We start from the raw sequence: 24,681 nt of genomic DNA on the forward strand, positions 1-24,681 counted from the left end.
GCTCTGTGTCTGACCACACAAAGCCATGATTATCCAGCTATCTAAAGGGAGACTTGCAACAGACTTCTATTGTTAGTAAACAATGTAAATTATGTTTACCACAGACTAAGCCTGACCCAAACTACAACAGTCAGTTATTTGTTGTAGTTGATACATTGTTCAGTAATTTATGAAAACATGTACAAAAAAGTGAACTAGACTAGAAACAACACTCTAGTGTGGAAATAACAGTAAAGATGTAACGTTATAGCGTCTTTCATTTCGCCCTTAAGGTTTTTTTGCTTAACACCAACTCTCACGAACATTGCGGACTCGTCAACGCACTCCTGAAATAACACAACACTGCAAACAGGACAGAAACGTACAATTTAAATGATCGTATAACTGGTCTCCACTCCTAACTACTTGATTCGTGAATCCACTCGTTAAGTTAGCTAGCCGGGCAGTCTTTGACAGCTAGCTAGGACATTTATTGTCATTCTCCCGAAATATCCCACTCAAAGTCATAATGAAAACTCCTCACCACACCGTTTAATTAATAATGCCGTTATATCAATAAACCTAATATCCCACGTGTTTCAACAGTAAAAGTTGTGTATTTTAGTGTTTAGTTTTACTTCCGCACTCAAGCTCGGTCTCTGTTGTTCACCCCTCCCATACTAGCTCACTTCAGCTAAAGCACAATCCGATTAACCGTCACTTTTTCCAGAAATAAAGCAAACCCCACTTACCTTTGGTGTCGCTTAAGCAGTATAAAAGCATCAAGAGTTTGAACAAAACCATATCGAGTAAATTCATCGCTCGCACATTGACACCGAGGCTGGTTCGGCTGGTGCTGGTAGTTTTGCGGTCTTAAAGGCGCAGTCGCCCTCGCTGTACTGATGGCCGCTTTTGAAACACTGCTGAAGCTTCGAAACCTCTGAGAACCGTTTGTTTCGAATCAGTGGTTCGGATCGCATAACGAAATGCCAAAGTCACGTGATTTATATTAACGAGGCTTCGTTATTTTAACGAAATATTTATTTAATTAAAAGGATGACTTGTCATCTCCTACTGGCCCTATTTAATTTCTCCACAAAACAAGTGCTGCAAATTAATAATACTTATTTTAAAACCACATTATACATACACTTCATATTTAATGGTGTTTCATTATCTTGATTGCATTTAATATTCAATATTTCAATAAAGCATTTGTATTGGGTTTGTTAAAAGCCGTTTTTATGCATGTTTTTGCCTGAGTTTTTGTTGCATTAACAGTTTTGACCAGCAGGGTGCACAAGCGTGTGGCGCTTCGAAACGGTGAATCATTATGCGAAGCAACTGGTTCATTTGATTCGAAGCTTTGAAAAGGTTTGCTTCTCCCATCACTGTGAATGTGTGTGTATGTGTGTGTGTGTGTGTGTGTGTGTGTGTGTGTGTGTGAATATATAATATATGATGTATATGGTGGCGGCTTGCTGCTTTTTTTTTTTTTTAAACTACAGTGCTTTTTTTTTTTTTTTTTTCACAGTGTTTCACAGGGAAGCGAGATATAAATACACTCCAATGAGAAGCAAACATAAAATAAATTAGACATTCTGGATTTGCATATAAAATTATAGTATTATTGATTACATAAAAGTGCAAAAATAAACTTACATTCTTTTGGAAAAGTTGTCATAATACATCAAAAACTTGCTACTCTTTTTGTTCTTTGTAAGTCTAAGAGATGAAACAAGAGAGTCCAATTCCATAAGAAAATGGGGGAAAGACAAAGGAGACTTAAGCCATTTCTGTTTATGAATGAAAAATTTTGCATTCAATATAAGAAAATTAAGAACATATTCAACAGATAATAGCTTTGGATTTTCATAATAAAAGATAACATCTTTGAGGATAAAAGTGTGGGACACATTTGTAAGGTTAGAAATGTAGGTGCTTATGTCAACCCATAATTTGTTGGTGACACCGCAATCAAAAAACAAATGGGCAGCTGTTTCCTCCACAAAACTACAAAACGAGCATGATTCATCGACATTAGAATATTTTGAGACAGACAGATTAACGGGGTAGATTTTATGAAGGATTTTACAATGGATCTCCTTTACCTTATTAGAAATGCAAAATTTACTTGGCAGGAGCCAGGCCTTTCTCCAATTTATATTTGTTATAAAGGAACCCCAATAGAATTTCCTTCTTGGAACAATCTTTCTTTTTGTCTGAAATATTTTGCGGATATGTCTGTTATTGCATTTCCGATCTAAAATACCAATACCATGGCGGCTTGCTGCTGTGTCGCTTGTCTCTAACGGCCTGACGTCAGGCGCAGTGCGGAAAGCCACGCCCACTCGCTTTCACAACCACGTTATGAGACGTGTGTTGAACTTAATCGAATGAATTAAACTGGAAGACAGTATGACAGCTATTTAAAAATATAATTAACATTGGTTGTCGTACATTTAGATCCGTTCTCATGCCAAGTACTTAATACTTAATCATTTTAGTTTGTATGTCAGTCGATTGCTATTCTAATTAATCTATGAATCTTCTCATTTAAGACAATACTGGTAATTTTATTTTCATGCTTTACACTGAATTTGAGAAAGAAAACCTACCATTTGTAATTTACTCAACCACCGCTAAATGAAATATACAACTTGTTTTAGTTAATTGTAAATAGACCTTATCAGAAATGTTCTTGCACTTCTAAAATAAAAATACGTCCTTTACAGATCGCTTTTATAAACGAAAAACCTTCCTAAATTGATGTTTTTTTACATTTAATTCACTTTCGGCGACAAATATGCAGAGTTATGAAGACGGTATCAAAATTGACGGTATAACATGGGTATACAGGTGGAAAATAATAAGCAACATTAGCCTAAGTAAGTCAATGTTGCCATCGCGTGGTGGATTAGAAACATTACTATGGCTTTGTTGTGGGGCATACTGCGTGATGTTTATGAAATATATGCAGTACAAATCTTTCACACGTGGTTACGATATATGTAGTGATGAGAAATTATAAATCCATGAAAGATTTCATCAATCTGTCACGTGTATAAACTTTGCGTGACAGTTATCATGAACGAACTAAATCTATTTTTTTTGTTTCTTTTTAATTTTTTGACAATACAGCCTACAAAACGATAATAATGATTTAAACTAAGAAATAAAACAAATTAAATAACAAAATTTGGCTAACATAAATAGTCTATTATCTTAAAGCTTCAAAAAAAGTTACAGAGAGTTTAAATGGTGCAGAATTGAAGAAAATTAGAAGGGCTGTCACACAGTTTAAATAAGATATTTAAACAACACATGTTACACATTTGTTTCTTTTGAAATCTTAGATTTTGTAGTAATACAAAAACAAGTACACTAACTTATGACTATAATATTTATTATGCTGGGTAAATGCTTGTGTGACTTTCAGAATGTTGCCAAAAAGATGTGACAAGCTCATTGTCCGTTCACTTTATTTGCCACAGACTTTAATGTTCTGACATTTCTTTTGTGCTTCACCTAAGAAAAAGTCATGCAGGTTTAGGGGGAAAAAAACAAAACAGTGAGGAAACGATGGCATAATTCTCAGGTTTGGGTGAACTATCCCTTTACGTTGCTAGTAAAATGACACATAAGTTACAGTCAGCGGTTGTGTAGAGCCGGACTCGGTGAATAAGAGTCTATGAAGGGGTGACGTCACAGGTGGAGATGTCATGGCGTCGTCGGAGCTGAGACTGGAGCTTGCCATCTAGTTAAAGGTTGTCGTCGATGCGCTCAGCGAAATGGAGAAGAATGCAAACCCTTATCGAGACGCGGGAGGAAGTGTCCTGTGCACCGCTATCCCCGCAGAACCCATGGATATCAAAACAGTGGGCGGAATGAAAGATGTCTGCGAGAAGAGAGAGACTTTGAGTACTTGTGCAAGTGCTAGCGGTGCTAATGCTACACCCTGCACACAGACATCAGATGCTGCTGAGACAGTAAGCAAGAGCGTTTTACCAGAGGCTCTGTCTGCAGCGGATCAGCTGAGCAACGGGATGGGACACGAACCGCCGTCGACCGCTGCGGGGAATAATGAGGGTGACACCTCAAAGTTACTCAACAACCCCACGGGAGAGCAACCCGACATCAGTAACGTGCGCGCGGACGGTTTGGATGGAGGGATGCAAGAAGCGGCGAGGTTGGCCAAGTCTGCCTGTTTGAGCTCGGAAAAAGCAAAACCCGCGAGCTCGAATTCAAACGATCACACCGTTTCCGAGGGTCCTGCGAGTGGGAGTGAGCCCAGCATCGCAGGGGAGTCCCGAAGCTTTGATTCACTGGAGTCTTTCTCTAACCTCAACTCCTGCCCGAGCTCAGACCTCATCAGCGAGGGACTGGAGGAAAAGGGACTGAATTTGGCGATTCAGAGTGAATACGGGGCTGAGGGAACAAAAATCTCCTGTCCTAAAGACAGGGTGGCCGGTCAGTCGTTGTACCACATCAAGTGGATAAAGTGGAAGGAGGAGAACACGCCTATCATCACACAGAACGAGAACGGCCCGTGTCCGCTGCTGGCTATTATGAATGTCCTGCTATTGTCATGGAAGGTAAATAAGATGAGAGTCTGCTCGTTTGACAGCTCACAATTACCGAACCAAGTTATAGATGTGAAAATGTACAAAAAAATATTGTACCCAGTAGGTCACGAAACATCAGTTGTAAATAAAGGCGCACTAAGATATGAATCTTCTGTTAAAAAGTTTTACAGAAAGCACTTACATGAACAGCACTTTTGAGATAGCCTATTTGTTCAAAATGATGTACAGTCACAGGAGCCAGCAATCATGCAGCTGACAAAGTTACTAATAATATAAATTATAAAAAAATAAAATATATATTGACTTTATGTAGTAATGATAGGGGACAGTATCCTTGCGGTTACAGCAGTCAACAGTCCAACTTCTGCTGATTTAAAAAAAAAAAAACCCTTGGAGAGTGAGTGATGAAACAATTTGCAACTTTTAGTAAAGAAACTTCATGCATGCATTTTTTATAATTTCTCAAGATTCACACAGTTCTACAACTATGGTCCATAATTGGCTAAACAAACTGTAAAAATGTGGAGACATGAAATGTGGATTATGACTGAAACGCATCTTTTCCCTCTTATTTAACAATGTTTTCTGATAATATCTGGGCAGTGAAAACTAGTGTGTTAATTGGGACCGAATTGAAATTATTTTGTCTTCACCTTCAGATTTCTCTCTCTCTCTTCCTCCATATTTTTAAATAACACCCCCTTTGCCAAGTATTTTATCCATACCAGTATTTTGGTTTGGTTCGAAACAGTCGATAACTCCTGGCTTTCAGCCCTGGACTCATTTGCATTATAAAGATGACATTTAATTATTGGCTTTGACAGTGAGTTGGCAGGCACACGAGGAGCTATTTCAGTGCTCGGTCTTTCATCTTGAAATAAGAGGCACTATGTTGTTCAGCTGTGACTGCTTTAAAAGTCACTGGCATCTATGAAGATGATAGCCACGTTCAGGGCTTCAGGCTGTTTTAAAGATGTTTGGTTTTTTAGGATAAAAATCTCTTCCCATAGTGCATTTATGCTGATACAGCAGCCTATTTAAACACCACAACCCTTATGTGTGCATATTACACAACATCATTGTCAGAGGAAAAGAGGTCTCTTAAATGGCCCTGGGTAATTTGTCATTTAAACTGGTTTTAAAATGATTTTTCTCTGGTTCTGGCTCAGGTCAAGCTGCCACCAATGATGGAGATAATAACAGCAGAGCAGCTGATGGAATATCTAGGTGAGAGTTTTATTTGCATTATAAATGTGGATGCTTTTCATGGCTTTGTTGATTTGACACCGTATCCATCCAGTGGAGGGCTCTGTAGAAATCAGAGTAGATTTTTCAGGTTTTATTTAATTTGAAGAGCTAATAAAGAAAGATGTAGAGATCTAAAGAAAGCACGGTGGGCTTGCTGACAGCACCATAATTGGAAAACTACGCTTGAGTGTTTCTGGCTACTTCTGCCTGCAGCTTCATGTCACTAATTGCTAGTTCATTCCCAAAAAGAAAATGTAAATTTATCCACCATAGGGCATCAAATTACAGCAAGTACCATGCAAAAGCTAGTCATGTCATCCTAATTATAGGATTGTGTAGTGTAATTTCAACATACATCTTCTGCACGTACCTCTACATGAAAATCTGACCTTCTTTATGGCTTCAGAATGTGTTTGAGAAGAAGTCACTCTGTTAATCGAGTAAGACGATAAACAGTTCGATAAACAGCTTGGTAAACATTGGAGAACCTGAAAATGTGACATGTGACATGGATGCTGATGGACAGCACCAGATCAGGGAAATACCCAGGGGCTTGTCCTCTTGTAACGTCACAGAATCCAGATCCCTATTTCCACTGTGGCATGTTGACCTGCTACACTGAAGTGTTGCGTTACTGCAGTTCGACGGTTGCGTGGTCCTCAGCTTCTCACATAACATTCACTTTTTAAATCAAGTTTCAAATGTTTTTAATAGTGTAAAAGCATCCGCCTGCTGGTCCTAAATAAATACCATTGACGGAATGTGAAAGCAGCTTGTTAAAGAGAAAAAAATGTCATAGAAGCTACGAAGAAACTACACCAGCTGTTGAAGGCTGTTATAAAAGTTAGTCACATACTGAGAGCTTTGATTGGATTTGAATGTTGTGAAACCTTATGATGAGTGTTTTAACTGTAAGCAGTTTTATTTTCACACTCCAGAAATGCCAAATAAGAGATGTATATAGATATCAGCTCTGGATGTGTTGATCAGAGGTTGATATAAGTGCACTGGTTTCTCTTTAACACTCCTTGGAATTCTTTATAAACGCATTTAGTCATTTAGCAGATGCTTTTATCCAAAGTGGAACACCACAGAGACCATTTATACAATGCAGTATCTTTACTGGATTCAGACTTTTTTTGGAATCTTTCTAGAAAGGACAGACTTTATGCACTTTGCAAGTTTGTGCCTTGTTCACCCTGAAAAAGTGCAGTGGTTGTGACCACAGAGGATGTGGTCTCCAAATGTCATTCCTCACATGGGTGTGGTCAAATTTTTTTTTTTTTATATATATATATATATATATATATTTTTTTTTATAACTTGACAATTTTTTGCACTCTAAAAGACATTTTTTTTCACTCAGAATAAGAGTATTTATCAAGCATGTGTGTTTGTATAGCAGGTGGTTATATTATTCAACTTTTGTTAAAATTGTGGTTTGGAAAGCCTAAACATGTTATACATTTTTTTTATTGATTTATTAATTATATATTATGCAAATCATAATAATTATAATTAATAGTAATAATTAATTATACAAAGTGTAATAATAATAATAGAATTATGCAAAGTTAAATAATAATAATTATTATTATTATAAATTAATTCAATAATGCATTGATTTTCTTTGTTTAACCAGGTTAAAAAACTCGCTGAGATTAATATCTGTTTAACAAGAGTGAGCTGGAGAAGAGGGCAGCAACAAATGATGTAAAATATACCAAATTTGCATTTACAAGTCACAACAACAATTTACCAGGGGATAGATTACATTTAGATTTACTTTCTAATTAGCACAGCCAATAACTTATAGCAGGGCAATTGCTCAAATGGAAACTACAGTTCGCACTGAAGTGCAGGAAGGGAGCAATGCAAATAACAGTCTCCTTCTTAGCCGATGACAATTATTATAATTACCAGTAAGTGCAATCCAATATACAAACTAAAGTGAAAATACAAAGTAGAAATAGGTAGAAAACGAAATATTCCATGCTAGCAGCAAGTAATAATTGAAACAAAAGATCTACAAACAAGTATTAAGCAAGACACTCATGTGCTTCACGTGACACTCACTCACGTTACTTCTGAGGTACTCCCATCATAGCTTTGAGCTGCTTTTATTCAGCAGCGGATATTCACATTTGCTCACTTATGCTCTATGAGGCATCCATGGTTAGCTACACAGACATTTGTAAATTGCTTTTCTCCTCCCTGGGTGCAGTAAGCTGTTTAACTCCATTAGACAGCGTCTTTCTCTCTGCTCTACTTTACAGCACTGTTAGTGTTTCATGTCCAGGCAAAGTCAGTGGCCCGTGAACAAACTCTTGACAACTGCACAGTCTTTTCTGATTTGATCAAGACATGTATTTCAGTTACTCTTCATTTACTGTGGAATGCTGTAGTATGTATCCAAGTAACCCAGAAGTTCTTGATCAAAGTTTAAGTGTAAAATATTTTATTACCATCAAAACAATTTGGCCAGAGCCGAATGACTGAATTGTTTTATTAAATGTTTTTGGTTTCCAGGCAATTATTGTGGATGGAGACTGAGATTTTCCAGATTCTAAAAGTATGGACAGTCACCATAAAAGTGTCATAAAAGTTGGCATATTACTTGTGTGTTATATTCCAAGTCTTCTGATGTTAACTTTGTGGGACAGTCAGACCCAAATCAAAGTCATTATTCATTAAATCTCTTCTGTGAGTTACAGACTTGGAATATAGCATATGAATTCTAATTTGTTCAGCTTAAAATCTCATCTTTGTGCCGGCTAATTGCATGAAAAACGTGCAACCAGTGCAATTCTTATTTTGCGTTCCACGAAAGGAATAAAGTCATACTGGTTTGGAGCAACATGAATCGATGACGATGACAGAATCTTCATTTTTGTTTAAACTAGAACGGAGGGTTTTTGCTGAGCAGAAATAAGTGAAGGTGGCTGCCTTTTTTTCTGGACTACGTTCTTAGCACCAATCTGAGGAAGCGGGAGGCTGAGGGAGTGGGCCGAAAATAAAACCGCCGAGCTTCACGATTCTCTCGCACACATTCGTGCTTTGTCAGAGCAGAAACAGTTAGGCTTCCTCTGGAATTCTGAACTCGTATTGTTTTGAACTATGGCAGGTGCAACCACATAATTCATTGTTGCGAAATTATTAGTACAATGACAAGTCAATGGAAAGCTATGAATAGTGACAGATATGTGGGAATCAATAGCAATAGACTGCTCTGTAATGGAGTTAGATATGTACTCTGATTTGGCCTTGATTTAATGGTCAGTACTGCCGAGCAGTGCTCCTGTACCTAGAGCTGTATGTGTGTGCAGAATGTTAATGAGGCGGATGACAGGTGGTTCGGTATTAGAGGAAAAACCCAGGGTCAGATATTCTCATGTCTGCAAGCAGCCATTGATGCCCCCCTGTCTCCGCTCCAGCCCCCTTCACTGATCTGTAAAAGAATTTGTTTGGACGGGACAATAAATGGAGGACAATGGAAAACTTGCATAGAGGTCAAACTAAATATTAAATTGAATTCTAAAACTTAAGTTCTGTTTCTTAGGCTGCACGATTTGGGGACAAAATCTAAATAGTGATAAAATAATTCCTGATAAAAACTGATTGTGATTTAAAATACAATTTAAAGAAATGTAATAAATAAATAAAAATGTAATAAATACTAAATAACGAAATCAGAAGATGCCACTTGTCACTCTGAAACATACGTAGCTACACAATTGACAACGGACAGTAGATCTAATTAAAATGTCATGAAACAACACTAGTATGTATGAAATCATAGTAGTCTGGTTTTTGTGAAGCCATAAGGTGCATCCAAAATCACGTACTTAAGCACTATTCCATGACATTTTGTAGCATGAATTGTATGAATGGTGTGTTCACACTGAACATTTCAAAAAGAACAAGTGCACTTTAAATACCTGGTTGTTCACTTCATTCACTCAACTGTGGGGGCTATTAGTGGCTATTAGACTCCAATTATCAATGACAAAATAACTTTATATAATTCATATACTACATGGTTGAGTAAGTGCATTGTGTATGGTGCATCATTTTGGACGCAGCGAAACTAACAGTGAACTGGCATATACATCTTAAATTAGACCTAGGCATTAATTGGCCTCTGTTGGAATATTTGATTACACATTGTGTCATATATAATTGGACAGAAAGATAAAGATGAAAACTTTTACATTCACACATGTAAACAAACTTTGTGAAAGGCTAGTTTAACTCTGCAGGCCCTTCTACTAAAACAGGTATGCCTCAGTCACTGTATTGACTGTCAAAGCTTTAAATACAGAAAGACCGGGGTTGTAAATATCTACTGCTTTTGGTTTACTGGCATATATACTGTAGACAGTTTGTTAATTACAACAGGGTGAGGAAGAGACTGATGTCTCCTGTGAGCATGTGTTTTTCATAAGTCTCTCAAATGCTTTCCTTAACCCTCCCTTTCTTTTTCTTTCTTACATTTGCTCCTTCACAACAGGAGACTATATCCTTGAAGCCAAGCCAAAAGAGATCTCGGAGGCTCAGCGGCTGAACTACGAACAGGTAAAAGCAACAGCAGTTTTGCTCGTGACTCACAGAACACGAGTCTACTGAAGATAGCCAGTTTGTTTACATGGCTCTCTCTGTGAATGTGTGATGGTGTAGCGTTGAGAACGAGAACTAGGAAACAAAGGTGAGCCCTAAGGCTTTGACAGAGGAGAAAACATTAGCCAAGACGCATGTAGACTCTCAGATAGACAGATATCTGTCTCAAAATCTTGCATCTCTTTTTTAAAACATGCCTTTGTTCTTGTAGTGAGCATGGCTTGGTTCTCTGTCATTAAACAGCCAGTTATTGTTTTTAGCTCTGTGGCATTACAGTGCATTTTGGAAGCAAGCTGTGGTAGTCATGTAGATCAGCACCCATCCATCCCAACAGGAAATAAGGACAAGAAAGCATGGAATTGCCATTGAATTAAAGGAATTGTGAGAACTGGTCCATTCCAGTCTGGTTCCAATTGTTTCTGTAACAGCAGGAGTGAATCTCATCATTGTGTTGCACTGAGAGAGAGTATGAGCCTCTCATAGAATTGTGTGCTCTACAGGATTTGACATGTAAGGAGATAGGGTGAAAGATACGCCCCATTTCTCCTCACACGGTGCACATGGACCAATGGAGGGATTTTTGGCCTCTCCTTATTAGCTTGTGAAGAATGTTTGTTACATACTGGTTGGGAGCACCCCACAAAGCCTGTCCAGAACAAAACTGGGTACACATTTCACCCAAGTCTTTAAAAAGGTTTCATATGTTCACAAGGATTTTTCCTACATCTATAAATCAAGATTACATTTAATGGAAATGCAAAATTAAGGTATGATGTCTTGTTTTCTGAGAAACTGAACAAAATTAAATTAGACCAGATATATGCCAGTTAGGAATGAAAACTTGTATGGAGTTTTTCCATTGGGTTGAGTTTTCTGAGCTTATTAGCAGATATGTGTTCTTCTTTCAATCATAAACTCACTTCATTTTGATCAATTTCTCTGAAAACAAGACGACATCATTTTGATTCTCAAGTAAATAATGAATAAATAAGACTTGATTTAAGGATCTTTAGACTTGGGTTAAACCGAAATCAAACTGAAATTGCAATTTGTATAGTGTTTTATTGTTTTACTCCACAACATCAGTCAAGTGTTTGAACTGACCAACAATTTCTGATCTGATGTGGTTTCCTATCACAGAATGAGGCAGAGAATATATTCTTTTGAATTTGAAGTAAACGTATAATAATCCATGTTTTCTGCAGTGTATAGATGTGTACAGGAGTTGTTTTTCTCCCCCACAGTGGATACACAGATGCTGTAATCACATCATTCTAGGGGGGGGAAAAAAACACACACACGACCAGTCAAAAGTTTGTGGTCTTTTTTTTTTTTTTTTAGCAAGGATGTATAAATGACACTAAAGACATTTGTAATGTTACAAATGTTTTCTATAAAAAAAAAAAATGCAGTTTTTTAACATTTTATTTATGGTTTGTTATACTCCCCCAGTAAAATACATTACTAATCGTTTATTATATAGTTTATATAGTATAATATTGCAGCAACATATTCATTTTGAAATACGTCACTTCCAAGCAGTTCAAAGCCAAGTCTATTTCTGTATGTGAGCTTGAGGATGAAGATAGAAGTGTTTCTGATTTTCCCCTATGCGTGTTCTTGTTTATTGGAGTAGGCGGAGGCTGACTGGATTAATGCTCTTTTCTTGCTCTTCCTTCTGTTCTGTATGAGATTTTGCTTTGTTCTTGTATTTTGGTTTTTATAAGGTAACTTATCTTTGAGAGGTTTTCATTATTGCCTAGACTGTTTTAGCTGAGCTTCATTCATGCGTGAATAATGCTGTTTCTCTACACTGCAGGTCAGCTGACTTTCTTTGGCCAGGCTTTGTGACAGTAAAGGTTTTTGTTTTTGGGCAGTAAGAGAGTGAGATAGGGGCACACACACTTCATGGGGCCTGTCTGCTCTCTGTGTGTTAATCTTAGTGTGTTTAGCCTGTGCAATAACCTCATTCAGGTTTGACTGTGTTTATCAGATGTTTTGATTGTATTAAAGCTTTTATAGCCGTCTCAGTGTGTATGGCTGGATTGGAGCGAGTATAATAGAGAATAGCTGGAGAAAGCGGGTCAAGGCAGTGGAGTGGTTCAGAAACACTGGCAGGGGCACAGGGACAGAGCCGGGCCACACGCAGGCTGGACGTGGGTGGGGGTTAGAACCAGTGCCAGACTCAATGTGGGTGGATGGGTCTTGGCCGATCTGTCAAACCTCTAACGCTCATGCGACCCTGGTGCCAGTTCTACATACTCTCATCCACCCACTGGCCATCGGGTCAGCCTGTGCCACGCTGATTCATCCTGGCCCGTGTTCCAGGAGAGCAGGGACTCATGACTCAGCGGTTTTCTGAAGGTGTCTAGTGTTGTTCTGGAAACATCATACTTTGGTATCGAGCGGCGAGATGATGACCTGTGTCATTCTGAACAGAGTCAAGGTGAGATGAAGGCTGTGCTCACTCAGTGTCAGAAAACAGCTTTCTTGTATTGAGTGCTAAATACAGTTTAGGTAAGACAAAGACTGATTAACTGTCTAGAACAGAAGTGACCAACTGAGATTTGAAGCCACAACCAAATTCGTTCTCTTGATATGTTGTGTTAATGTGTTTTACACCACACATCTGAGAGGTTGAAGGTAGGATGGCAGTAATTGAAGATGAAACAAAACGTCTTTATGTTTACTATTATCTATCACTAGCTATGTTTCCATCCAAAGAAGCAAATTTAACTTATGCACAAAACTGGAATATCGCATAAAACATTTACGCATTCAAGTTTCCATCCAACGAGTCACAGAGAACAAATGCGTCACTTCCTGATAATCTGGCACTATACATCAATAAGAAAAGTAGGAGAAGCCACTGAATACATTCATTTTCATATTTGATTAATTATTTGCACCTCAGAGCGAGCAGATGAAACGCAATAAATGCAGTTTATATTTTCAGAGGAGGATGCCTGCTGTTTGGTAACGTAGTCGTGTAAGACAGTGATGCAGACATACTTTGACGACAGACCTTGCTCAGGGATTTCAGAACGACCAAAACAATGCTTCAGAACGAGATGGTTAGTCAAGTTTTCCCATCGCATCGTGCAAAGTCACGTGACTTTTTTGATGCACATGGTGGAATTTATTCTGTAAATGTTCCATTCATAGTTTATGCACATTTTTCTTATCGCGATAAAAGTTGTTGACTGTTTGAATGTAGCCAAATTGAAAATGAATCTGGGAGCTAGTAAAAGTCATCTGAAATCTTTAGCATATACATTTTTCAATAGGAAAAGTCTGTCTTATATCATGAACAAAGTAACAAATAAAGGCTGATGTTTTGCACCAACTTTAGCTATATTTACAATTTAGGATGGCCTTAACTGCCTTAATGCTTTTCTAAAACCGTTACACTCAGAAAAGTGTTATTGTAGCAGTAATAAATTCAAATTCAATGAAAACTGAAGATATAAAAAGCTCATTCAAAATACTGTTATAGTATATAAATAATAGTTAAATAACACTGAACACTGTTTTGACCAATCAGCTTCCAGAACTGGAACTATCCATTTTAAACATTTAAATTAAACCCAGAACTCCAGATACAAGTGATTGGGGTCGAATTAAGAGAAAGTGCTAGGAAATCCCCTGTACCAATGGAAAATGACAAGGGCAGAAAGAGGTTTATGAGATATAATGTTGTTGTTACATGGTCGAGTTGTATTATAAGCTTTATCCCAACAACTGTTCACACACACTCATTTTGCGAACTGTGACCAATCATCATAACAGATGGTCATACTGTGAGTCCTTAAAAGTGAGAGCCGGACAGATTATTATTATCATAGGGCCTGGAACGTAATATATAAATGCTGCACACACACACACACACACACGTATGTTCACACTCTATCTGTTTGTTTGTAAGCCTGCAGCTGTGTTTTTTTGCGAGTCAGTGGAGGGTCATTATAGTCAAACAGAAAGACAGGAAGTAAAGGAGGTGAACTCCGGTGTTTAGAGCTCTTCAGTCACTGGTCTAGAGTTAGGAGATTTTTCCTGCTCAGAGCAGTAAGACAATTGGGTGTGACGTTTTACAGAAATGTGTGCATGGGTTGTGTTGGAAAGGTTGTTACCGTTTTCTTCTTTTTTTGAATTTCTTTGCTCTCTCTTTCTCTAGAATATGAGTGATGCTATGGCAGTGCTGCATAAACTGCAGACGGGTCTGGATGTAAACGTGAAGTTCACAGGGGTGCGGGTGTTCGAGTACACACCCGAATGCATCGTCTTTGACCTGCTGGACATCCCACTCTACCACGGATGGCTGGTTGACCCACAGGTCAGCATCCTGATTCACATCCTTCTAGAAAAGCAAGCTCCACTGAAACTTAAGGTGTCACCGCATGATGTCATTTATTTATGGGCTTTTATTTTGAAATATTACTCTACAGTAGTAACTTGCTCAGTTACACAAATACATGATATGCGTTGAGCATAGTTTTTAATGAAAAATAAATGGGAAGAAATACATATTTTATTATATATTATTTACATTATTTTGGCCTGATAAGTTGAATAGATATTACATAAATTAGCTTTAAAATTAAAATATAGTTGGTTTCGGTTCCACATCATTTAACATGTAAGCTCATTTAAGCTCATTACTTGGCTACAGTCTACAACACATCATTTAATTAAGTTTGCCAGTAATTGTTTTTTAGCGTCTCACGCAAATAAATTTAACACATCATTAAATTGATGCTCTTCTAAAAAAAATTACCTGTGTGTAACATTAACATTTATGCTAATATTTTGAGCAGCATATTGTCTTTCTTTCATTTTTTATCACGCTCTCTGTAGACGGCTGATATAGTTAAGGCAGTGGGGAACTGCAGCTATAACCAGTTGGTGGAGAAGATAATCAGCTGTAAGCAGTCAGACAACAGCGAGCTGGCCGGGGAAGGTGGGTATCCACTGTTTTCATCAGTTTTCTCCTCCTTTTCCTTTCACACATTCATGCTGAAGGCGTGTGCTGCTTATACGTAACGTAATTGCAGTGTTTCGAGTTCCCTCTTTGTCAGGCTTCTGTACATTTAGATGGATTAATGCACTGTACATATTAATCCACGTCCTGACGTGTTTTCCCCATTGCATCATGCAAATAAACAACTATCAGTCATTTAAGCACCCTCCTCCTGTTTGTAGCTGTCTGAAACATTCTCTCCCTCCCTCACTGCGTTTGTGTCTAAATATATCTCCCTCGCCATTTTTTTTTTGCTCTTTCTGTAAGCGTCTTTCAGAATGCACTTTTTCAGTCTCTGTTTCTGTTTGTACCAGTTTATGTGAGCCCGTCTCTGTCAGACTGTAATTATTGTGTCATAAAGTTTCAGACACCGTGTGTTTAAAGGATTAGTTCACCTAAAACATTTTTTCTTCAGTTATTAACTCTTTATGTTGTTCCAAACCTGTATTATGACTTTCATCTTTCTGTCTGGAAAAATTTTAAGTTGCAGTGAATGGAGGCTGAGACTTTAACACTTCGAAAAAAGACACCATAAAAGTGTCCTATAATTAGTCCATATGATTCATACCAAGTCTTCTGAAGTCATATGATAGCTTTGTGTGGAAGAGACTGAAATTCAAATCGTTATTCGTTGATAAACACCACCTCCAGTGGACTGTCATCGTCAATTAATCATTCAGAACAGATTTGTGAACAGAATCAACTGATTCTTTGAAAAGATTCAACTCAAAGGATTGACTTGTTATGCACCAAGGAGAGCTAGGGCGGATATTAAGGTGTTAAATTCACATATTTGTGTCTGTATTGTATTGTGTATTTTTAGAGACATCTCACACTGGCACATTCTTTCCCAGGTTTTGTGGCAGAGCAGTTCCTATACAGCACAGCGACTCAGTTAACATACCACGGCCTGTGCGAACTCACCTCTACCGTACAAGAGGGAGAACTGTGTGTCTTCTTCAGGAACAATCACTTCAGCACCATGACCAAATTTAAGGTGTGTTGACATTTAAATGTATTTGAGATGTTGGATGCTGGAAGATGGCTCTGTTCTGCTGTGAATAAGTGCTCCAATAAGAAAAGGAAATTTGGTTCATTTTTCTTTAGAGGGATGCTGTATGTTGATGCCCCCCAGTGGCCAAAAACAGAACTTTAAAATGCTACTCAAAAGTATAGATATGGTACCTAAATTATTCTATTACTAATTACCATGATTTTGCATATTGGACAGGTCAAAGTCTTACACAAACACGTGCAAATAATCTAATATACAGTAAAATTATTATTATTTTTACTCATTTTAGTCTTCATCCCATATAACACCACCACAAATGATACCATCTGAAACCATCTGAAAACACAATGCAATGTTTCCGAAACTGCTTAAGATATTATCATAAAACCTGAAAAGTTTACAACAAAGCAAATTGCAGTATGTGCTGATGATGAAATGCACCCAGAATTCATTGAAAATACAAAGTCACTCCACATGTGTTTCTATTTAGTTTTAGTAGTTGTTTTTTTTATTCCAAACTTGCAAACTGTTTAGCATTTTTTGTTGTTGTTGTAAACGTCATATAACTGAATCTTAATGTGTTAATAATAACCCCTGAATTTTGATTGCGGATTCAGGGCTAAATGTTGGTGAATGTGAGAGCCAAAGAGAATTTGCATGGTTTTGCATGTTGACTCTCTATGTATCCCTCAACTGTCTTGTTATCAGGCAGTCTGTAAAGCCTCTGTCTGTTATCTGGAGGAAGTGGAGCTGTTCTGTAACAGCAGGACACACTTCACCCACAGATAAAACTCTTGCATGATCCTCGTGTACACACTTCAGAACATGACACCACTGCTGCTCGGTCTGGGAGTGTTGAAAGATTGATGGACGAGAGCTGTGTGCTTGCTGCATGTTTTTATAAATGCTCTCTCTGTGCTCCTCAGGCCCAGCTGTACCTGCTGGTGACGGATCAGGGGTTTCTCACTGAGGAGAAGGTGGTTTGGGAAAGTCTGCATAATGTCGACGGAGATGGAAACTTCTGCGACTCAGAGTTCCATCTGAGGCCGCCCTCTGACCCGGAAACTGTGTACCGTGGTCAGCAAGACCAGATCGACCAGGTCAGCACTAGTAACTTCTCAGGAGTGCTCAGTGGTCAGGCAGTCATAAACACTGAATAGGGTACCGTATTTTCCGGACTATAAGTCACACTTTTTTTCAAAGTTTGGCTGGTCCTGCGACTTGTAGTCAGGTGTGACTTATCAAAATTATTTTTTATTATTCGACATGAACCAAGATAAAACATTACCTTCTCCAGCCACGAGAGGGCGCTCTATGCTGCTCAGTGCTCCTGTAGTCTACACTGAGCAGCGTAGAGTGCCCTCTTGTGGCTGGAGAAGGTAATGTTTTCTCTCGGTTCTTGGTTCTAAATTAATGTTTTTTTCTTCATCATGACGTATTTTTGGACTGATGCGACTTATACATAGGTGCGACTTATAGTTCGAAGAATACGGTGGTTGTTCCTCAGTGTGACATCATCCATGATTAAAGCTTAAGAATTTATTAATACTCTTATCAACACTTTTAATAGTTTAAAAGTGACAGTAAAGGCTTTTAAATTTAATTTTTTATTAAGTAAATGCAGAATTGGTCAAAAAAATGATAATCTTACTGACCCAAAAATTTTTAATGACTGTGTTGACAACACAGAATATAGAGTGCAGCTAAAAGAAATGGTCACTCATAGTTTGCTCAGAACACAGAGTTCAGCTGTTTTCAGGAGTTTAAAATGCATTTGCTTACAATTCCTTAAAATGACATGGTTTACAAATAAATGATGTATTCGTGATCTGGGCCTTTCTCAGGTACCTTAAGAAAAGCCTGATTTGAAATCACTTTTAAAAATTACTGTTTAAAGATCCAATCCTCAAAGCCGTTAATTGTTCATATGCTTGTGGATAACAGGAACTTATTTAATTATTTTAGTTCCTGATATTTTAATTGTGGTTTTATAGTAATCACTCAACCCCATTTTTAAGAAATATACTCTTCACAAATCATTTAACAGAGTCACAATGACCAGCGGGCAATGGAGGCTGATCCTACAGTGAGCCGTGAATGTTGGCAGCCCGTCTCTGTGAAAGTGCAGTTTATCTATATTGTCCTTTGTTGTGCACTGCTGTCCTGTAGCACTACTTCTGCTTCATTGCCCGCTGGAAAATCTCCTCAATTACTGATGTTAAAAGCTCCACAACCCTTCTTCCAGCTCTGTGTAACCCTCCCCCTGTGCCTTTGGGATGCTTAAATGCCTGATGACCGGACAAAAGTCTCTCACGTGACACAGATCCTTTGTGCCTCGGTCTCTTTTCTGCTCTTGTATTGGGTGTTTAATAATGAAGTGTCTGTATGAGTGAAGGGCTTTGAGATCATTGTACTCTAAAAGTCAGTCTTTACTCTAAAACAGTCGTTGTAGTGCCGTGGGGTCAGTTAGCAAACTAAACGGTCAATTAATTGGCAAACTTTGAGGATGTACTGATCTTTTATTCAGAAAGTATTATGTAAGCTCCTTACTACTGTATGGAAATAATGCTCTACAGAAAGAAATAGTTCTCCCACAAAGGAAAATTATTTCATCTACTCACACACATTATGTTCTAAAGCCATGTGATTTATATTTTAAGGAACTCAAAAGGAGTTATTTAGAGCGTTTAGGCTGCACGTTCTCGTTCAGTATAGGAGAGAAGGCAACTAGTCAGATAAATATAATACATAAAATATAGAATACATTAAATTAATTAAAAGTAATTTTCTTTTAAAGAAATGGATACTACTTATTCAGCAAGAATATATTAAATTGATTAAAGGTGACTGTAAAGTATAGCAATTAATAAAATATATATCAAGTTCCAAAAGGTAACATAAAATTAGTACTAGTGTATATATATTATTGTCTTCTACCGTAACATAATGGGGAAACTGAGCAGTTGTTGACTATTTTCATTTCTTCCTTTGTATGTGTAGGACTACCTGATGGCGCTGTCCCTGCAGCAGGAACAGCAGGCCTCAGACCTGGGTTGGGAACAGATCCCAGAAGGCATCAGTGATCTAGAGCTGGCCAAGAAGCTGCAGGAGGAGGAGGACCGCAGAGCATCCCAGTTCTATCAGGAGCAGGAGCAGGAGCAGGCAGCGGCTGCAGCAGCTGCGCAGGCACAGGTGAGTTCATCATCTGCACGCAACAATAAACACCTCACATTTACATCAAATGTCAACATTTTCTTCAAATTATCAGCATATATTACACTTTGATCAGTCTGACATAACATCACAGAAATGTCATGGTTCTCCAGATTTGATAGGCTATATATATATATATATATATATTAGGAGTGTAACGGTTCACAAAATTCACGGTTCGGTTCGATACGATACACTGATGTCAAGGTTCGGTTCGGTTCGGTACGTTTTAAACATCTCAACTTTTCAGAATGCCGCAAGCGCACCGCGGGTCATGTGACAAGAACTAACCAATCAGCTTCATCCTTTCCCGTAACAACGTTGAAAACTCAGCCAAGATGAAGGAACAGCTGATCATAGTTGTATATGGATTGCAATTTTGAAATAAATTTAGTAGCACAGCTACTTTAAGCGATTTTTAGAGCTGCAAATCCATTTATCCTTTGCTGAAATTTCCGCGTCTCATGGAGAGAGCACGTCATTGTTGCTTAGCAAAGACAGACGCCTCATGAGCGCTTCTGTCCGAGCGCTTTGGAAAGGAGGAGAAAGCGGCGCGACTAGCATTTTCCACGCGTTTTTAGGCGCGATATGTGAACGGCCCCTAAGGCGCTCGCTCACTCAGCACGCGCTGAAGGCTCGTTGCAAAATGTCTAATGCATTTAACAGACCAGAAATAGAAGATCCTCCAATAACCAACAGGTCTGGTGTTTGGGTGCACTTTGGATTTAATTTGTTCCCCTCCTGTCAGGGACAACAACCAGCAGCGGGTGCCGACCAGGTGGATAGAGCAGCAGCCGCTGGAGCCTCAGCAGGGGGAGCCACGGCTTCTCCAAGCCCAGGCAAGCAGCCCTCAACGGGGGAACGCAAACCCAAGAAAGAAGCCAAGGACAAAGACAAATGCATCTTGTTGTAACAGCAGTGGGCTCTGTGTGATGTGCGAAAAGGGCAGCAGTTTAATTCCAGTGGCTCTGCAATGCATCTCCCAGATGGGAATGGGGGTGGAGAAAGAATAGGCCACAGAGAGGACTTGCCATTCTCAAGCCACTTGTGCCTGACTTAAACCCTCGGAGTTCTGAACATGCAGACAAGAAGAGAGGGGTGTCACTACAAGGACTATCACTACATCTTTCGTAGAGCTGGCCAAATGTTCTCAGCAGGAAACCCACTGCAGTGCACTATATTGGTGTGGGTCACCAGGGAGGGAGGGTTTTTGTAGTAAAACAAGGTAGTCTACACATAGCACTAGGCAAAAAGGTACCCCCTCCCTCAAAAACAACAACACCTAAACGACAAAAACCGGCAAAAAAAAAAAAGCTGATGGCACCACTTTTTTCATTATACAAAGCATTTTCTTTTTTGTGTTGATTTCCGTTATTGCTGTTGTTTATAAGCTATTTTATACCAGTTTACCCGTATATATACATATGTAGATTTGTTGTATTGGTCAGTTTCTGTTGATTGACTGAAGGATATCTGAGATCTTTTAATGAAAGGCCGTTCACATGAGCAGGTAGTAAGCCAACAGGTCACTTGGCGAAGGTCATGTCTCAGGACATGATGTAGGCCACCGTAGTTCTTTGCCTGGCAGTTTGACGCCAAATTTTGCATCGTTCATATTGTAGAAGTAACTTCCTTTTTAGAGAGTGAGCTCTTGACAAATGCATTCAAAAAGGGTTTTCTTTATTAGGTAGTTGAAAAACCAGTTGGTTATATAGCTGCGTCTACAAAAGAATGATTTTTGCCAGTTGGACAATAACTGTTAATATCAGTGAGCAACTGACACTACCATTAATGTAAATAGCTTTTAAATATCAAAATCAGTAGGTTATATAAAAATACATGTCCAAGTTTTTACTTAGCCCAATCCCTTTTACATATCAGCCAAATGGCTGGTTCATATTTGCCTTATAAGATAAATATGAGTAGGAAGAGTAGGATTATTGTCCATGGAATTAGGCATTGCTCAATGAACTAGATGGTATTGCTCCAAAAACCGAATGGTTCTTGTAAAGAAATCTCATCTTTGCTTTCCTCCAGCTAGTGGTCAAACAATATTGGCTTTACAAATGGCCGATGTCAGTACTGAAATAAGGAGAGCAGGTTGGCTGATTTCTGATAGAAATAAGAGGAGATTTAACACTTCTGTTAATCGGCCCAAAGGCGATAGTCTGAAAATGGCTGAACATTGGCCAAAGCTAACCGATATATCGGTCTATCACTAGGCCTAGCTATTAATTTGACACTCTTTCATGTATATTGTAAATACTCATTTACACTATATGGATGTAAGGTAGGGAAGGATTACACAGCCCATTTCTGTTCCAGTGCTGCCTCCTGAGAGACAAGGTCTTTTCTATCCAAACATTCCAGCTATATGCCTTGAACTGAGCATTGTTCTGAGCTTTACACTCAGAGAAGCGTTAACGTTGTTCTGCTCTCGCAATGCAAGAATGAACAAGTCCTGCATGTAGAAGAGCCTCATGATAGTGTAGTCAATCGAACAGACCGTTTGATTACTCTGTGGTTAGATAGGAGCACAGTAGGGCTGGAGCTGTTCACTTGACGTTTGGTCCCCCAGTGGCCAATACTCTGTATATAAAAAGCCTTACAATATTTAAAGTATCTTTTATACCGACAAAAGCAGGTGAGAGACGAGACTGAGACAATCTGTAGACCTTACCACAGACAGAAAACCGCACAGGCCTTCACAGAAGGAACATACCCATGAGTGTCTTGCAAACAGTTTGACGTGTGTTAGCTTATTTGGTAACGGACATAGATTCAAACTATGTGAAATGTGTAACGTGAGGTTTTATTTGAAAAAGTCTCCTTTGCTAAGGGCTTGTTCACACCGAAATTGTTGAAAAAGTCAGTTGCGACACTACAGTACTATAGAGTTTCATACAACAGACAATAATGCTGTTTGTTATAAGCGCGAAGTAGTTATGTATTAAACGCTCAAGATTTTTAACGTTTTAGACATTTTTCTGCTAAAAAAAAAACAAAAAGAAAACTTCTGAAATTCAATTTTTTTTTCTCTGTGGCGTACGCAATGTCATAGAATATGGAAAGCTTATTAAAACCGTAGTCCTTGAAAAGAACAGCCCTATAAACTTTATAGTTGTAACTACTATTTAAACCCCAAATTGGGCTTTTAGGAGAAATCGTATTTTTATTATTTTTTTGTTCAAGTTGTTACCTGAGATTAATTGGTTGGCATACTAATAGTGTTTTGGCCAGAAAGTGCACAATAGCATATGTTAGTCTGTATTTGTCATGTTTTTATCGTTCCCTAGAAGGTACACGTCTAGGGTTATGGTTAGGTTAGACATTCACTATGGTTTTACACTACACAAACAAGATTTACATTCATCTATCAGTGAGCCTCTTTCACCTTTTCGACTGGTGTCATGGTAGGAAGCACAAGCTAGTCACTATAGAGTTGGGAGAGAAATGTCTTAAAGGGTTTATACTGGGGTTGGTGCGGTGAAATGGGATGATATTAAATAAATCATGTTTTCATCAAACTTGGGAGAGCAAATGTCTCATTGTGTAAACAAGCTGACACTTAGGTTGTAATTCAAACCCTTCCTCAACTGTTACTCTTGCAGGTCAGGTTAAATTTGGACATTCCAAGGTGCTTTTGATCAGTGGCATGTCTGGTTAAGGACTATTTGCAACAGACTTCAGCGCACACAATATATACCCATTGTGCATTAGATTGTGTCATTTGTATTGATTGACAATAAATTTATCCTTCTGTAATGTGCTTCAGCTATAACCATTTGCTTATCAACTAATCTTGTTATTTGCAGATGTGTATGTCGTCACAAGGACATACATGTTAGTGGGATACATACTGAAATGTCATATTTATAGAAAGGGGGGAAAAGTGGAGTTTGTGGGTGCGATCTCCATAAAGCAGAAAGCCCATATCAAAGAGAAAATAGATGGAAAATGGCTTCAAACTGTTTAATATATTTAGCTAAAGCTAATTTTGACCTCCAAATAATATTAGTAAATATAACAAGGCCTTGTCTGCTTAGTTGGCTGTTGGTGTGCAGCACCCATTAAAGCTCCATTATAGGTCCTAGACCATTTTAGTTCTTTATGCACTGTTAAATGCACTAGATGAGAAATATACCTCTTTTTATACAAAATTAGGATCACTAGTTTGTTTGGTTACAGCCGAATCTGATTAATAACACTCAATAAGTATCATTTTTTGCAATAAGGCTTGTACTTATGGAGCTTAAAGAATTGAACGTAACAACGTAACTTTCTAATGGTTCAGGTTCATCATAAATGCTGTCATTTACATTTTCTTCCTTGCCATTCCAAGATAGGAAATGTTTGCAAGACGTCTCATGAATATAATTTGATGTTTTTATATCTTAGTGCCATCAAGCAAAATGTGAATGAAAGCAACTAATGATGAGAGTTTTTGAGTGAGTTGATCCATGTTGACGGGGCATTACCATAGGTGATTTAAAACCAATGACCAGAGAGGGTAATTGTCTTCTGAATGCCACACATTACACATGGCACACGTGCTTTCTGCCAATGATGGGAAATGGAAAGTTTTCTCCTGGTGCATTTGTCTTGTTAATAGTACCGGGTCAGTCCATAATGGAAATGCAGTTGTGATGCATGTTTAACAACTGATTACAACATGTGCTTCGAAATCATTTTAAAAAACAGTCCCATTACCATTTCAATTTTATATCCTTTATACGTGTATATTTACACAAAACATTTTAACTTAGCAAAAAGAAAAAGGACAAAAAACTATAAATAAAATCAGGATATTATAAGGGTCAACCTTCCATTGTGTAAGGTTCATTAATGACCAAAAACATGTAGCCCAGTGTCAACAAGTAAATGGACAACTTTTCTGTAACAAATGCCTTAGACGAGGGACAATGCGTCTGATTAAAGGAAATCTGGTCTGTGAGTCTGTGTGATTCTTCTGATTGTCATTCAGTCTTCAATTTCAGATTTTCTAA

At 38.2% G+C, this 24,681-nt stretch overlaps 2 protein-coding genes across 4 annotated transcripts in view; one reads left to right on the top strand and one right to left on the bottom strand.

Moving 5' to 3' along the window:
* Positions 1-896, bottom strand: part of adam10a (ADAM metallopeptidase domain 10a) — a 62,981-nt gene extending 62,085 nt beyond the window's left edge. For both annotated transcript variants that reach the window (XM_026267324.1, XM_026267323.1), the window contains exon 1: positions 732-896. In XM_026267324.1, the coding sequence (XP_026123109.1) occupies positions 732-798 (67 nt within the window). In that variant the 5' untranslated portion in view covers positions 799-896. The remainder of the gene's footprint in view (positions 1-731) is intronic.
* A 2,587-nt stretch (positions 897-3,483) lies between these two features.
* On the top strand, positions 3,484-24,627 carry mindy2 (MINDY lysine 48 deubiquitinase 2). 2 transcript variants are annotated; one of them, XM_026267337.1, is made up of 9 exons: positions 3,484-4,574; positions 5,735-5,792; positions 10,324-10,388; positions 14,605-14,763; positions 15,285-15,387; positions 16,302-16,444; positions 17,389-17,562; positions 19,463-19,654; positions 20,440-24,627. In XM_026267337.1, exons 1-9 carry the CDS (start codon positions 3,771-3,773, stop codon positions 20,686-20,688), a joined length of 1,947 nt encoding a protein of 648 aa, XP_026123122.1. In that variant the 5' UTR covers positions 3,484-3,770; the 3' UTR covers positions 20,689-24,627. The 2 variants fall into 2 exon arrangements, with proteins under 2 accessions (XP_026123122.1, XP_026123123.1); XM_026267338.1 differs by having other exon boundaries at positions 3,771-4,574; positions 20,424-24,627.
* The last annotated feature ends 54 nt before the right edge of the window (positions 24,628-24,681 follow it).

The sequence above is a fragment of the Carassius auratus genome, chromosome 7, assembly GCF_003368295.1.
Source record: "Carassius auratus strain Wakin chromosome 7, ASM336829v1, whole genome shotgun sequence".
In the NCBI taxonomy this organism is placed as follows: domain Eukaryota; kingdom Metazoa; phylum Chordata; class Actinopteri; order Cypriniformes; family Cyprinidae; genus Carassius; species Carassius auratus.